This window comes from Fundulus heteroclitus, chromosome 9 (genome assembly GCF_011125445.2).
Source record: "Fundulus heteroclitus isolate FHET01 chromosome 9, MU-UCD_Fhet_4.1, whole genome shotgun sequence".
NCBI classification, from domain to species: Eukaryota; Metazoa; Chordata; class Actinopteri; order Cyprinodontiformes; family Fundulidae; genus Fundulus; species Fundulus heteroclitus.
The window spans coordinates 12,263,611-12,280,260 of record NC_046369.1 but is presented as its reverse complement, the minus strand read 5'-3'; the positions used below and the strand labels follow the sequence as shown (position 1 = coordinate 12,280,260).

At 35.8% G+C, this 16,650-nt stretch overlaps 1 protein-coding gene across 1 annotated transcript; it reads left to right on the top strand.

The window, feature by feature from the left end:
- The first annotated feature begins 6,657 nt into the window (after positions 1-6,657).
- rgs4 (regulator of G protein signaling 4) lies at positions 6,658-12,493 on the top strand. The gene is made up of 5 exons (XM_012872191.3): positions 6,658-6,833; positions 7,105-7,212; positions 8,626-8,690; positions 10,691-10,854; positions 11,293-12,493. The coding sequence occupies exons 1-5, from the start codon at positions 6,790-6,792 to the stop codon at positions 11,527-11,529; spliced, it is 618 nt and encodes a 205-aa protein (XP_012727645.2). The 5' UTR covers positions 6,658-6,789; the 3' UTR covers positions 11,530-12,493.
- Positions 12,494-16,650: the final 4,157 nt, after the last annotated feature.

Below are 16,650 nucleotides of genomic sequence, written 5' to 3'. Positions count from 1 at the left end.
TGACAGGGGCACTGTCAGGTGTTGAACTTCTGGGCAACATAACCATTATGATAATATATGTATACAAATCCCTTTACCACATTAAGGTTTAGCACATTCTGCAGAGGATTATTCACCCACCAACGATTAATGCACTGCTCCCTCTGGCTGTGTTCAGTTTAGAAAAACAAACAAACAAAAGGCACAGCCCTTTTAAATCACTTCCCTTTAAAAGAAAGTCATGGCCGTTGTCAATTGTTTTGAATGCCTATAGGTGAATGCCGCAAATAAAAACATTTTTCCTTTAATTTTTCTTTGGTTCATTAGATTCAAGAATCCAAACTGCTTCTAAATAACAGTTAGAAGAGGAAATAGATAATGATTAAAAAATAGAAATCTTGCTTACAATTGTCCACAGATTTGTAAGAATTTGAACTTTGAGCTCGTTGTTTGTTGTTCAGTCTAATTAGTTTATTGTCTGGAAGCAAAGCTGCAGGTGTTGAAAGAGGTTTGTTCTTTCAGGTCAAGATGAGAGGGCTAATCAAATAAATTAGCCACAATCACAGTGCTAGAAGGGCCACAAAGTCCTTCTGGATGTTAGACAGGATTAGCAAGAGATGATGCACTATGTTACTCATAATATCCATTACAAAGGCCAACTGTTTTGAGAAAAGGGCGTGTTGATGGGTTGGTCTCAACTTTTTACTTTTATTTGAGTCATATTACTCAAGTATTGCTACTCTTACTTTCTGGCTACACTACATACTGTGAGTAACGGTAGTGCAGCACGGTAATGGGAGGAAACAGCAATGAACAACCAGAGAAACTAGAGAGGATATATTCTGGGGGAAGTGTCATTGGATTCAGGTAAGCTTAATCAGTCAAATATGGAACAGTTGTGAAGGAGAGTGAAACAGAGAGACTGAGGGAAAGAGACTAATAAATACTAAGGGAACTAAATTAGATACAAAGGAAAATACAAACCAAGGGGAAAAAGACCAACACTCAACAGAACACAACAAAAAAGTAAGGAATTAAACACAAAGGCTAAAGCAGTAACAATAATGAACACAGAATTTAACTGAGTAAGGCAAAACCTTGCAAAAAACAATAATTGTTTCTGCTCTTGGCTATTTCAAAGTGTTTATCCATCAAGTGTTTATAACCATTTATTTTTGATGGGAATGTTTGGAGTGTTTCTTCTGACACAGCGGGCAGGTTTATTTTTGTTGCCAGCCTCAGACATCACAGGTTAGTGGCATGTCTAATTCGAGACCACATAAATCTAATCAGGGACATCTTACATAAGCTTAGGCTGCATTATTCAGTTCTTCCTTGCAAATTAGCTAGGTAGAATAATTAGCACTGTCAGTCCTAGAACCAGATGCAAAAGACGTCTGAAAAGAGGTCAGAGATAATGTGGACTTCACTGTGTTTAATTCAAATGTAGTTATGTTAAACAATGTTACTGGAATATGCTTAAATATTTAATGTTTAATCGAAATACTTATAGTATGCACCTGTCTTCAGTCTGTCTATAGAATTAATAAATTTTTTCACACTGAATAAAAACATATCACATTTAAAGAAGGGGGTTGAAAAATAATTATAATTCAGTTAAAGATTGTACAAAGAAGAGCAGAAACTGATAAATAATGTGGTCAAGAAAAACATTCAGATTTTATTTTGCTGTGAATTCACATTGCTAATGATTTAATTAAGTTAAGAGACTCAAGGAAACACATAAAAAATATTAAGTTAATTCCACTCTACATTTTGTTTATTAAGGTTAAGAGGGGATATTTTTAAGATAAAAAAAATTAACATTCAAAGTATAACCCCAGCTCAATAAAAATCAAACGTATGCATGAATGAAACAAACACAACAAAGAATTTAAAGTTTCTGGAACAACTTTGATCTATCTGTATCCAACATCAGAACCACTGTAAGAGCAGGGTTTTTTTGCTGCCATGTTTCGTCAGCTTCATCTCTCTTTTGGCTGGAGCGATTCCCCAGGTGATTTTTAGCTGTGACTATTAGATGCTGGAGTATTTCACCACTTTAGATTCAGAATTATGTGATAGAAAGCCAGCGAGAGTCACTGAACACTGCAGAGGTAATAAGGAAAAAAAAAAAAAACGTTGGTTGGGGGGATGATCTGTCATTGTTCTAACTTAGCAGATCACTAGTAGCTGAAACTTCAAGTAAAGGAGTTGTCAGGAGGAGCTGATAAACCAGTTAGAACCAGACTGTGTGTGGCTGTTATATTACACAACCAAGAAAACATGTTCTCTTCCACATAATTGAGACTACAGAGAGACCAAAAATGTCAATAATCTATAATTGCACAAACCATTAAACAACCAAAGATTGTATACCACCAGTGTCTTTTTGAGATGTGATGCACATGCAGCACAAACCAATGCTTATTTAGTCAAGCTTATAGAGGTTAGAGTTAGGCAAAATTATGCACAATTGAACTAACTTGTACACTAAATGACTACATTTATAGCGTTGAATGGGCTTCTTTACATCAAAGACACAAGAACACTTTTTATACAATTGTAAATCAATTTGGGTATTTTCAAGGGCTGATTTCAATCACTAAATTGGCAAAATGAGATTATAGGTAAGATATTCATAGCATGCACTCAGACAAGCTTCTTTTGAGTACAATACTGTTGTAAATGTCTTACAAACTTACACATTTCTAAGGCTCTGACACACCATTACCATGGGTTAAAAGATTGTTGTGACATGATCTAAAAGGTATGGGAATGACATTTTTAAGTGACCTGGAGAAAATCATTACTTGTATGTGAAAGGTCAAATCTGTGTATCCATGTACACTACACAAGAAGCAATGATATATCAATGTTCTACACTGCCCTGCCTACATGTCCCCTGTGCAGTTCCCCACAAGCCAAACCTTATTGCTATTCTTACTGAAGTTCCTTTTTGTCTCACCTTTGTTCTTTTCCAACACTCATCAATTTCTTTTCCAAGACCTCTGCTTACCTCATATGTTGAAGCAAATAACTTTGTAATGCCAGTGTGCATGCACGTTCCTTGTTAGTTTCTGCTTACTGGCTTCGCATTCGCACTTCCAGTGTTTATGTATCCAGTTAGTTTAGCGGTTAGTTTTGGTGTTAGCTGCTAATTGTAGCTAGATGAGCCAAAGACTGTGGAGGTTTTAAGTCAGGTTTTAAAACTCAGCATAGTACAGAGTCTGTTTTAGTGAGATATTTTAATGACATATTCAGGGCAAATGATTTGGGTGAATATGTATTTCTTGTTTTGCTTGACCTAACTGCTGCTTTTGATACAGTGGACCACAATATTTTATTATCTCGTTTAGAGACCCAACTTGGTTTTAGTGATACTGTATTAAAATGGTTTACGTCTTATTTGTCTGACAGAACCATGGCTGTAAAAATAGCTGATTTTGAATCCTCATCCATATCTCTACATTATGGGGTTCCTCAGAGCTCAGTCCTTGGTCCCCTGCTTTTTTCTCTTCATTTGCTTCCTTTGGGTTCAATACTCAGAAAATGTGGGATTGTCTTTCATTTGTATGATGATGACAATGAGATATACATGCCACTATAAAAGAAGCCTTTTAAATCAAGCCCCTACTATTGTGTCTTGAAGACAATAAAGTATGGTTAGCTTTAAACTTTTTAACCTTAAATAACAAGAAAACAGAGGTGATGTGCAGAAACCATCTGCTGTTGATTTGGGCCTCTTGGTACCTTACTTAAAGCAGAACGTTTCAATCTTGGGTTTTGAAATAGACTAAACTAAAACTAGATCACCAGGTTGGAGCAGTGGTCAAGTTCGTTTTTTCCACCTTAGGCAACTGGCAAAGATAAAACAGATTCTCTTAAAATTACATTTTGAAACAGCAAGTCATGCCTTCATTACAACTTGACTTGATTACCATAATGCTCTCTACCTTGGACTCAGCCTGTCCTCCCTTAAGTGTTCAGTTGATCCAGAAAGCTGCTGCTTGTTTTTTAACTGGAGTTGGGAAGAGGGAACACATCACCCCTGACCAGCTACTCCTGGAGGTACAGAAGTCTAAACTAGACAGAAGTCCGCTCCTAAGTTATGGGACGTTTTGCCGTCACATATTAGAAGTGCCCCTTTATTGTCTACTTTAAAACTCGCCTTAAGACATATTTTTATTCCTTGGCTTTTAGCACATATTGAGACTTTTATTCCTTTTTATGTTTCTATTGTAATCTTTTGTTTCTTTCCATTTGAAATGTTCATTGATTATTGTCTGTACAGCGCTTTGTCACAGCTGCTGTTGTTTTACAGTGCTTTATAAAAAAAGAAGAAGTACTGTAGTAGTAGTAGCTCTCCTACTCACACTGTATACTTGAACATTGCTGAAAGTCGCAAGAAGAGAACCGCATACAAGTTTATGAGAAGACGAGGAAAGCCTCAGTAAAAAGAAATAAGACAAGAGTGGATTTGGAGAATTGTTCACACGATATCCCTGAGGAGCGGAAGGTAGCAGGTGATATGATCTTGAGCATGTGCAGTTATTCAAAAAGGGACTTGTGGAAACTTATAAAAAAATATTTTATAAATTACTAATACTTGCTAATGTAAGAACATTTGATCTTTGCATTCAGTATTAAAATATTTTGTTTAGCTTTAAATTTCTGTCTGTCCGTTTATCCTTCCCTTCGTCTATCCAAACCTGTAAGGTTATAAATGTGTGCTACCAAAAAAGGGTAAACATATTTCCTTGACAGAGACTGGTATTGGGTTAAATCATCTCTCTCACACATTTGAGGCTTCAACTCTTCTCACACCAGCAGTTTCTTGGGTAAATTCGCCCTCCGACTGCCCCCAACTTGTGCAGACTATGTAGACTTGTCTTCACTGGAAATCAGGGATGAAATTATGCAAACAATAGTGCTGTCCCAGACTTTAACTAAACCATTATCATGCTTAATTTATGTTAAGATTGAAATATTTTTGTAATTATTCCTTTCTGATCCTGCACGGAAGCTCCTGTTCGCAGTCCAATTTTCTCACTCCTTGCTCTCCATGCTGCACCAACAATCAAGGTCTGAGTGGTAACATCTGCGGCGGCTACAATTACTGGGAGTCACTGCACCTGGGAGGAGCACTATATAGTCCTGGCTCTTCCAGTGAGTAACTGCCAGATTCTTGAAAGCCATTGTGTGAGTAGACCATCCAGTGTTCCTTGTATTGACCACCTGATCTCGACCATATCTTGTTCCTGTTACTTAAAAATTTAAGTACTCCTTCTTGGGTTGGTACCCCAACTTCCCAATATTTGAAACCCCACCATAATTCCTGATGCAGGTTATTGTGGTGGGTTTACACATTAATGTGGATCCAGTCTTCAATATCTTAATTTGCTTTGTCACCCTTGTTTCGGGGTTTCATACATAGAAAAGCACAGTTTTGCTGATGTTTAATGTTACTGTAACAAGTCCCCGTCCTTAACTTATATGTTAAAACAATTGCTATAAATATATGTTCATAACAGTTGCATGAGCTGAAGCATAATCAGACTTTGGAGTATGAACTCTAAAGTCCAAGTTTTGAGAGAACTTCTAACCAGAGATAAACTACAACTGCCTCTATTTTCCACACAGTGAACACAAATCATAAAGTGAACTTCTAACGGTTTTAAGAATTATTGAAATACTTCTTCAGTCAAAATGCATATAATGAAATACAAAATTTCCTCAAGTTATTTCTTGCCTGACTAACTTTGGACTGATGCAGGCTGAGCTTCTTGGGGAGTATTTTGCAGCTTGTTTTTAGTGCAATGAGGATCATAAATTCTTTATCTTGAATCCTCTGGAATGTACATTGCGTGTTGTGCTCATACGCAGTTTAAAAATGTAATTAAGACCTCTAATCTCATAGCTTTAAATATTTTACTCTTATGTAAATTATTATTGGATAAACTTTAGTAGTCTTGCAGTGATGCATGTTCTGTCATTAGACTTCAATTGAATTACTGTTTGTTTGGTTGTGTGGAAAGTCCCATGATGTTTTTATTACATACTGATGCAGAAACAGAAAATATTTTAAAGAAATCTAATAATTTTCAACAAGGATTTATATGTTTGCTTTTATATTGCAGGATATTAGTAAAAAAAAAACAAAAAAACAACAAGTAATCAAAGCTGCAGGCTAACATGCCATTAAGTGTAGGATTACCCAGACTGAAAATCCTGCACAAATATGATGGTATTGAAGGGGTTTACCCTCATGTATTTATAACAGTGACAGTTCACAACAATCAAATTGAAAGTGGCTCCTTCAATGAAAACAAATGAGAACACTCTCCCAGAAATACCTTGTTAAGTGCAATAAAAGAAGCCCAGCATATGTCAATGCCAAAGCCTGGATTAGATTTAGTTAGAAAATTACATTTTCTTTTCTCTATCTCCTTCCTAGGACAAACTTCACGAGTTTGTCAAATACCTGAATGACCTCAATCAGAAGTAAGCACCTTTTGTTCAGGGCGATTACAACCCCATCTGTTTTAAATTTCTAATGTTTTTCATCCTCGTTTCCCTCCCTCCCTCATCTCCTACTTCTCTCGCTCTCTCTCCCCATCTGTTGTGATTGGTTGGTTCTCTCTCCCTGCTTTGTGCTGGTATAAATCACTGTTAGGGGTGGAGATAAGTGCAGCCTGCTGTCTAATACCGAAGGACGGCACTATAAAAACTCTGCTGCACACAATTACTCAGTCGCTTCCCCGTTGTCAGAAAAACAAGTTGTGATTTTTGGATTTTGAATGTTCCATCATGTGTAAAGGACTTGCAACACTCCCTGCAACCTGCTTGAAAAGGTAAGCTCGATGTAGTCAAACAGCAAGACGGCACAATAATTTCTGCTTAAGTAAACCAAATCAAATATTACATCTACTTGTATTCTGTAGCTGTAGCTTTGATAAGAGAGAGAATTGATATTTGATATTTCTAAATTAGCTATTTAGTATAGAGGAAGAAATGAGCTCACAAACTCTTGTTTCCATGTTGCAGATCGTCTGACTTATAAGCGTATCTTTTGATGGTATTGTTGCAAACAAACTAACATCTTGAAATTGCATTTTTTCACAGTGCTAAAGACATCAAGCACAAAATAAGCTTCTTACTGCAGAAGCCTGAACCCAATGCCGCAGATCAAAAGGAGATAAAGGAGAAAACTACAGCGGCTCCTGCAAAGAGGTCAGAAAGATTCAGCTGCTTTTGGTTATTTTTAGAATTTTTATTATTCCTTTGTCTTGATGTTGGAATTCTTCCTGGAGGATAAAAATAAATCTTAATGTTGCTTACAATACCATAGTTGAAAAGACAAGACACATGTTGCATCAACAACGATTAATGCAAGTATTTATTTTGCACAGAGTATTGAGGATAAAATATTTAAGCCAACAGGATAGGCTGTTTTTTCTTTTCTTTTTTTTTTGCTGAAACATCAGAAAAAAAATACTTCTTATGTGTTCTTATGTGTTTTCTAATCTTTATTAGTGTATTCAGTTTTATTTTATTATAATGTTATTTTTTTACACAACTGCAAAATAAACAGCTGAACCAAATTACCTGTAAGCTTCTGTGATGCCTGTGCCTTCCAATATCATGCCTCTCTGCAGGAAAAATGTATGTGGAACTTCAGCTTTGGCGAGCCACTAAATTAAGAATTGAAATTAGGATTTGGTGCAGTAGTGAGAATATGTTTTCCTTTAAAATTTTTGGGAGATAAAGAGAACAGACATTAGTTAATTCCCATTGATTCGCTCTGCCAGAAAGCAATTTCTCCTAATACGAAAATGAATGTTTCCATGTGTGATTTTTTTTTTTTTTTTTTTTTTACAACATTCATACAGTATTTGAGAATCCATCAGGTCTCTTTCTCTTGTGTAGCTGTTTTGACTAGAAATACCTGAACCTTTATTATGATCACTGTTGTTTTGACTGGAAAGTCAAATTGAAAACCTGGACAACTTTCGGAAGAGCGGGTCTTGTTTTGACCCTGATATGCCTGCAGGTGTAATTCCCACAAGGAAGCTTTATGAGAAGGTGATGGCACTGACCTTTCCTTTTTTGGTGACATATAATTCATCCAATAACGGAGACAGGTGATCAATACTTAGTCCATGCAGTCAATTATGTGCATACAGGTGTAGCTATTTTTATTCTCATGATTTTTGTTGCTGGCAAGGCCAGGGAATTTTTAGTGACTCATTTTTAGACCTAAATTTCCATGCCACAAAGGTCAGATGACGCATGCTGATGTTATCATAACATTAAATTCTGTATGTGACGCTCGATAATTCAAAAAGCTCTGGTTTTAAAAAAAACTGCTTTTTGTCAAGTTTCACAGTCCAAAATAAAACAGTAATCATTTTGATAATTAAAACAAAACTTAATTATTGAAATGGTCGAGATACAAACATGGATAAAATGAACTGTTTTTATGTGGGATGCAAAAAAAGAACAACTAAAAAAAAACAACAACAGAATCCTAAGGCAAACTTCATGAAGAGCGTACAAACAATCAAATTAATATGGTAATATTTATGTTTTGCATATATCAACTCTCTTCCACTGTTAAAAAAAAAAACTGTTGGTTATCTTCAGGGTTCCTGATGCTGCCGAAGTGGAGAAATGGAAGGAATCTTTCAGCCACGTGATGAGCAGTGAAAGTGAGTGTAACATTACAGCTTCACATCTATAAAAATCTCAGGTAGAACAAGGCAAAGTCAAAGTGCTGATACAGATCTAAACCAACCTGAAATGATTGAGCTGATCCCAATTATTCTGGCACTGACAGCCATGCTTGACTCATTAGTTCTCAGCAAGAGGTTCCTCAGGGGTTTATATAAAAGAGGAAACTCTTTTATATAAGCAGCATGATAATACTCATGAGACACAATGGCGCTGCAGTCATGGGAACGCTATCAGACAAGAGCCGGACAAACACTTTACTCATTAACAGTCGTCAATACGGTTTTTGACGACAGCAGTACGCATGTGTTATCTCTGCTGCCCATTTTAAAGGTTCAAACCTAAACCAAAAAAAAAAAAAAAAAAAAAAAATTAATTCTGAGAAATGGAAGGCTTTGTTTTTCATTATCATTAAAACTCATTAAGTGGCATCATCCTGCTTAGACTAATCAAACACTAGGGGTTTCTTCATCAAATGAAAGTAGGCAGACCTAGATATATCAGACAAACAAATTAAGTACAAACACACAGAGGTGCTGCTCAGCTCATTCTCAGGGTCTGGGAGTTTTGCTACGTGTCACAAGGCACTACTGAGAGGCCCCTCAGGGTGTTGTGACCAGTGCAGCCTTTCTGTGTATGTGTCTGTGTGTGTATGTGTGTGTGTGTATGTGTGTGTGGGGGCGGATGTGTGTTTTGCATACACTTGGAGAGATTCTCAGAGCTTGGATGCACAGAGACAGTAGAGCAATGTCCTTGCGGGAAGCAGCTGAGTTCTGACATGATGCATCCCATGAACTCAGCTAGTGACCTCCAACATCGTCATGTCTTCCCTCTGCTTCCATCCGTCAGCTCCTATTGACCTGATCTTCTTTTTGGAAGATTTTGTTTATCATAAACGGTTTCCACTATCTATCATCTTAGTCGTGCGAACGTTTGGATAAGCACAGCTGCGTGGGTTCGGTTTTATGATATTGTGTCATTAGGAGAGGCTCAGATCTGTTTGTTCTGTAGTCTTTCGTTACTTGGGGAATCAATCATCTATTGTCCACGGCCTCTGTAACAATCAGCTGACATTTTTCGAAAACAGATTAAAGAAAGGCTAATGGAAATTTATAAACCATTGTATAAATACTTGTATTGTAAATAAAAAGGTAAAAAAAATGTTAAATTGTAATCAAATGGCAATGCATTTTATCTCTTTTGCTTAAACAGAACCATTCAATACTACAAGATTATCATGTATATAGAAGGAGCTTAAAATTTGAGAATTTTCAGATTTGGACAGTATTTTAACTTGCTTTGGACTCAATTTAAAGTTCTAATTGAGGATATAATGTTGACATATACACATAACAATTATGACAATCAAGTGTGTAATATTTAAAAGCCAAGAGTCAAAGTTAAGAGTTATGCTAAAGATTGGTACCTTGTAAAAGGTGGGACTTCCTAAAGCCCATAGGATGGGTTTTTTGTCCCTGTAAAAACAGTCTGAAAAAATTCCACAAAGATTTGTAAGCTCATCTAACTGCAACCTTTTAGATTTGAATTTCAACAACAACTGGCTTCATTTTACATAACAATGCAACCCTAAGGTAAATGCAAGGTAACACTGTATGGAAAAGTATTTAGAAGAAAAGTATCATGCTTTAAAAAATGTAAAATAAGGAAAGTATTCTGCTTTAGTCTAAAAAAAGATTTGACAAATGATAAACTATTTTGTGAGATTCTTTGCTTATCCTGCAATAGGTTGCTGATGCTGGATATGGACATTTTCATAATAATCCAGTTGAAGTTGGTGTGTTGCAAACTCAAGTGCAATTTCAACCTTTAAATATTTTGTGCCAACACACTGGTTACAGCTTTCAGAAGAAAGCCAAAAAAAAGTCACCTTGTTTTATCAGAAGTTGTGTTACCTGCACTGCTTTAGAACTTCAAAGTACATCAGATTTTAAACCAGTCTTTCCTCTCTTACTTCTAGTGGGTCGTATGGTCTTCACCACCTTCTTGAAATCAGAGTTCAGCCAGGAAAATGTTGACTTCTGGATCGCTTGTGAGGACTATAAGAAGAGTCCGCCTTCCAAGCTGTCAACCAAAGCCAAGCAAATCTACCAGCAATATGTTGAGGCAGACGCTCCTAATGAGGTAAATGTGTTTTTTATCTGATTAAAAACCTTGAATTAAGTCAGTTAGCTTGCTTGTTGTGTAAGCATTAATAAATGAACACTTCAGCTCCCGGACAGACTACATTCGACTTTTATGCACTTCTAGAGACTCCAAGTACATAATAAAATGTATTTAAAGAATAGAAAAGTGGATTTTGCATGATATTTCCCCTTTAAGCTTTCTAATTGCATACTTACATATTTTGGACTTTTTAATAAACAATTTAAAATTTCTGCTGCCATTGTTGCAAAAAACAACAACCCAACAACATTTTTTTAAGATTTGTCTGGAAATGTTTTGGAGTTTACCAAAAAAATATTTTCCCATACTTCACACGTTGAAAGGCACGGCTCTGAAAATGCAAGCACATTTAATCTCTGTATCCTTAACTTTTCTTTGCCTTTTCATTTACTAAAGGTGAACTTGGACGCAGCAACCAGAGAAAAAACGAGGCAGGAAGTTGAGAGTGGCAGCCCATCTTGTTTTGACGAGGCTCAGAAGATGATCTACACTTTGATGGCAAAAGACTCTTATAGAAGGTTCCTGAAATCCAAACTGATTCAGGATCTGTGTCAGAAAGAGAGCGGTACTGCTCATGAGAAAAAAGGATGTGACTGGACTGACAGCAGGCAGGTGTTAGCTGGTGGGGCCTAAAGATAGGGATGGTAAGAAAATTCAAAGCAGGTGCCAAAGATGGAAAGTGCAACAGAAAACTAGATTGAGAGGGACAGAGAGTTTGTCCTCAAAGGTGACTCATAGATTTATCTGGGATGATTTTTTTTTTCTTTAACTATTTCAACTTGATCTTATTTACTTGGGGAGTTTAGCAGTCATATGTTTAATAGCATGTACTGTTTTCTATCTTTGAATTCACAATCTACAGTTTTGTGTTTTTTTTTATTTCTTTGTCAGGTTGATATGGACATACCTTGTATTGTACATTCATGAATGAGACAGGGACAGTTTTTGCAAATATGTGCAACAATGGTGGGTAAAAAACATATCTTTTCCCTCAAAATCACAACCAATGATGTAGCTGAAGGACAAATACAAAAAGTGGAGAACAATTGACCTCGCTTCAGCCAACAGACTGACGTTTAAGAACCCTTTTTCTTTGAAAGAGTTTAGAAACTTGTACAAAGATCAAAGAAAAGAGGAGATTACATGGGCTGTTTAAAATGTCCATTCAATGTTCATATGTGGTCTAAAATTTAGTGCAACTGTGTGTGCAAAAATAAAATAAAATTTGATTCAGTTTTTAAACTTGCCAAATCTTGGCTTTTCCCTTTGTCAGTTTTAAAGCTAAAAGCTATGATAAACCTTGAATTCGTAGCCACAATAAAAACAAACAAACAAAAAAAGAAACTTTTATCTGAACATATCACAATAATATAACAGGTATGAACAACAGTAGATTGTTATGTAAGACTCACTTCTAATTCTCCTCCAAATGACCGTGACAGCAACTGAACACTAACAAACTTAACTCCATTTCAAACATAAAAACCTTACACAACTTTAACTTTTTAAAATAACCTTTTATTTATTAAAATGGAAATGTTTAAGTCCCATTAAGATCCATCAATTCAGATACAGCTAAAAAGTGTTCAAAGTAAGGGTTTTAGCCACAGAGTTTAGTATAAGTACAGTCTTTAAAAGTGGTCAACAACTGCTCCTAAAAGTTTAAACTGAAAACCAATTAAATTGGAATTGTCAAAAATCACTAAGGAAAATGGCAGACGATTTGTTTTAATTTCTGTAACTAATGTGGCAAGAGGTTTTTTTTCTGTTTTTTCGAAGTGTCCCTTCAGAACTCTAAACTATGAGTAGACAGACAAAACCATTTTCTTGGTTGGTAGCTGCTTTACAGTTTTATGACATGAAAATATCAGTAGGTATAGTGCACTTTAACTGAATGCATTAAGTTAAACAACAAAGCTACCTGCTTAAAAATGAGTTGCAGCAATGGCAGTATGCACAATACAAACTGACACACCATCAATGGATGGACAATTTAAGCTTCCCATTTTCTTACAAGCTCCTTTTAATCACTATCATTGATTGTGATAGCTTGTGCAGCAGCAAATGGATGTTTCTGATGCTTGTTCTCATCTCTTAGTGAATCTCAAACTTTGCTGAAACTACCAATTGGCTGTGCTGTTTGAACATCTCAACATGATCTATACACTGTGAAAATAGTGACTTTGTCAAAGTCTAGTGAGAACTATGTTCATGCTTTAATATCAGAAATATTGCTGTTATATTGCATGCTACATACTTAGAAACATTTGATATAATGGGTAATTGTACATATATTTTTTTTTATTAGGTCATCAGGTCATCTAAAACATTTGCACATAAATGGTACTGCTCTGCCAAAAAAAAACATTAGCAGGTGACCTAAAGGTTTAACCTTGATAGAAGATGTAAGAGGGGCTTGCGGACATGCATGTTCAATAGAAATATATACTGTGATTAACTGAAAAACCATTCATTGCATATGTTGAACTGATTCAATGATGCTCTTGCCCAATCTACATAGTGTCTGTGACTAATCGAAATTAAAGTTGTGCTTCAAAAGTTGTGCTGTTTTTTCTGTTGAGTGTTGACGTGTATACATGAACCACTTGATTTAGTTGAACAGTGGACAATAAAGGTACTGATTCCTCTATTTGACTCTGTCCTGAACTGCACACTACAATATGTGTTAGTTGTGCAAACCTTGGCCATTCCTTGTGGATAGAAGCCACAATATTCCCCCAGGTGCCTAGGCTCTGTTTTTCAGATGGAGTGTGACATAAAATATATTGTGGGGATATATTGGCAATAAAATATTTGGCCTTAATTTGGCTTTAACCACAGAAAAATCAGAAGGCCCATAGTTTTACTTTGAAAACTAAAAGTGCCCACAGAGTTGTGCCTGCACACTCATTTCTGTATGCACAACATACAGCAAACAACAAAAAAATAAAAAGTATAATAAAAAACACAGACTTTTTATGACATTCTTTATACATGTACATGAACATTATACCTGCATAAAATCAGAATTTGATATATGTAGCTTTTTTTGTTAATTAACAGAATAAAAGCTTGAAAACATAAATCTGTGTGTAATTGATCAATTCAGTGTTTTACCTTGTTAATATAGTTACTGATATAAATAAACATTTCAGTAATATTCTAATTTGTTTAAATTTATTGTATATATCTACATTTTTCTTTAGGGAATTTGTTATATACGAATGTCATGAGTCTAAATATGAATAAAATGAAAGTCGTATGTATGGAGTGCAAATCTTGGTTCATGGAATGAATGTCTCAATATATACGATGAATATAGGAAAATTTTGAATACATTTTTTTTAATGGAGATATTTTGTAAAATAGCCTTCAGATGTCAGGAAATCAAACAGGACTTGGAGGGGAGCTAATCTTGCCTACAAGCTGAATTCTCACGGTATTTCTGCGTTCATAAGCGGGAGAATCCATCTTGACCTGCACCCATCAACCATTTGGGCCTGAACCAAAATTGGTTCGGACCAATCATGTTGCAGTATTATGTTTTAAGGCGGGACATACCAGCTGTGATGAAAGCAAGAACTTCCGAGTCCACAACCAAACTAAATTAAACATGACAGTGCCACTGCAATCAGATCTGTTCAGAAGAACAGCAAGTAGTGCTTTGACCAGCATAACTTGTTGTGCTTTGTCATGGTATCAATTGAAAATGTCATTTTCAATTGTTACCATGATTGGCTAAAACCTACCTTTGGTAGGCAGGCACTAGGTGTCGCTTGGCCCAATCAGCTCGGAGGTTCTGGTGGATGTCCTTCTTTCCCCCAGACTGATAATGCTACACATTATCATTCTGGCAGGTTAGGGAGCCAGGTTAGGGAGCTGCAACTGTCACATGTCTTGAATGTTAAAACTGTAGGAGGAGTTGGGGTAGAAATCTGGGTAACTCTTTGGTCTGTAATGTCTACCAGTCTATGTTTAGTCTTCACAGTAGCCAAGTTCTGTACTGGCAGACGGGTTATGGTAGTCACTACTTTCATTACTTATATATCAGGCATTGACTAATAAAAGCTTTGCTTTTTGTTTAAACAGAAGGATGGTCCTGTACTCGTAGGTTGACATGCTGTGTTGGTGTACTTGAAGCTGTTATTCCATCCTGTTGTTCAAGGGACAATCATTAGTCAAAATACACCAACTTGTATTTGTTTTACTTGGCCATTTTGGCCAGCTGCCTCCTGACATACTCAATTGCAGTCAGAGAGAGACAAGCAATAAAGGCACCGCAGAAACAGAAAAAGGATTGACACTTTATTTTTATTATGTTTTCCTAATGGGCAAATGGAAACGTTTTCAATCTAATACTGACAAGACACATTATTATGCAGGACTATGTAATTAGGTTTCATAATCATAAAAACAAATTTACCACAACCTATCTGGAGATTTGTTAGCGGCAGGGAAGTATTGGGACAGGAGACAGATTGATGTTTTGAGCAAATTATTTTTTATTAAGTTGCGTGTTCATTTGTATGTTTACAATTTGATCAGTCTTATATTTTATTAATATCAGTCCATTAGAAAGTCTGGGTCTGAATTGTTACCTTTAAAATCTCAAAAAAAAGGGAAAAAGCTACTTTTACTACAAGAAAAGTATAGAAGAAACAATAACAATCGAATGAGAAGAATGAGAGAATGAGATTTCTATCTTATTTTTATCCCTTCAAAACTATTTCCATGAATGAGCTGTTTGGTCACCTTATTTGCACAAGAAAATTTTAAAGGTTTTAAAGCTTCTTTAGGTTCTTGCACAGAGGTTATAAGTTATAAGATCTCACTGTACATTTGACTTTCCCTTTATTGCCACACAGTCATCATATGTAATCAACAGACCTAAGCTATCTCCAGCAGTGACTGCGTAGTTTCCAGATTACAGATCATTATCAAAACATAACATTATTACCTGATGATGAACGGGAGAGATTGTGTACCAAATAAAGAACATATTTTAGAAATGACAGTAACCCATAAAATATTTTCCCTCCCATGGTGGAGATAACATTTCATATAAAAACTGACATAACTTAATGTTGTGTTAACTATGATAACTTTATTCTATTGTAACATGATAAAAAAAACAAGGCCTAACCTACTTGTTTACTGACAAGTTGGTTGACTCATTTGATTCATCGATAAATCGATACTACAACCTTGTCAATGATCCTTGGATGAAAAACTAAAGAGGAAGATTTTAATGTCTTCTTTTACAAACCAGCAAACTATTGTTATGTAAACCATATGTATATGTGCAAAATCTTAATACCTCTTTTTAAATTAAGTGTTTTGCAAAAGCCCTTGCCCAAAACAGGGCAGAACTGTTCACGCTGTCACTAATTACACTGATGGCACAACTTCATGTCTGTTTAGGGGAAACAACTTTGGTAACAAAACTTGTCGCCCCATAAACTAAATAGCTGTTAAAGAAATGTGAATGTAATCATTTTCTTTTTATTAAGGAATGTTCTACTGTTTTAACTTCACACAGGAAGAAACAGATGTTTCTCCCAGACAAGGAATGTATTTCTGTATATGTTAATCCTACACCTCTTTGTGTGCCAACCCCATGTTATAAAAACCCTCTTACCCCTTCTTTTGTTTTTTAACACCTATGTTGTGAACTCCTGAATCCTCATGTCCCTTCTTTGATGTCTGACAATAAAGGCAAAAAGACAGAGGTAGGGCAGACGGACCCAAGACTGT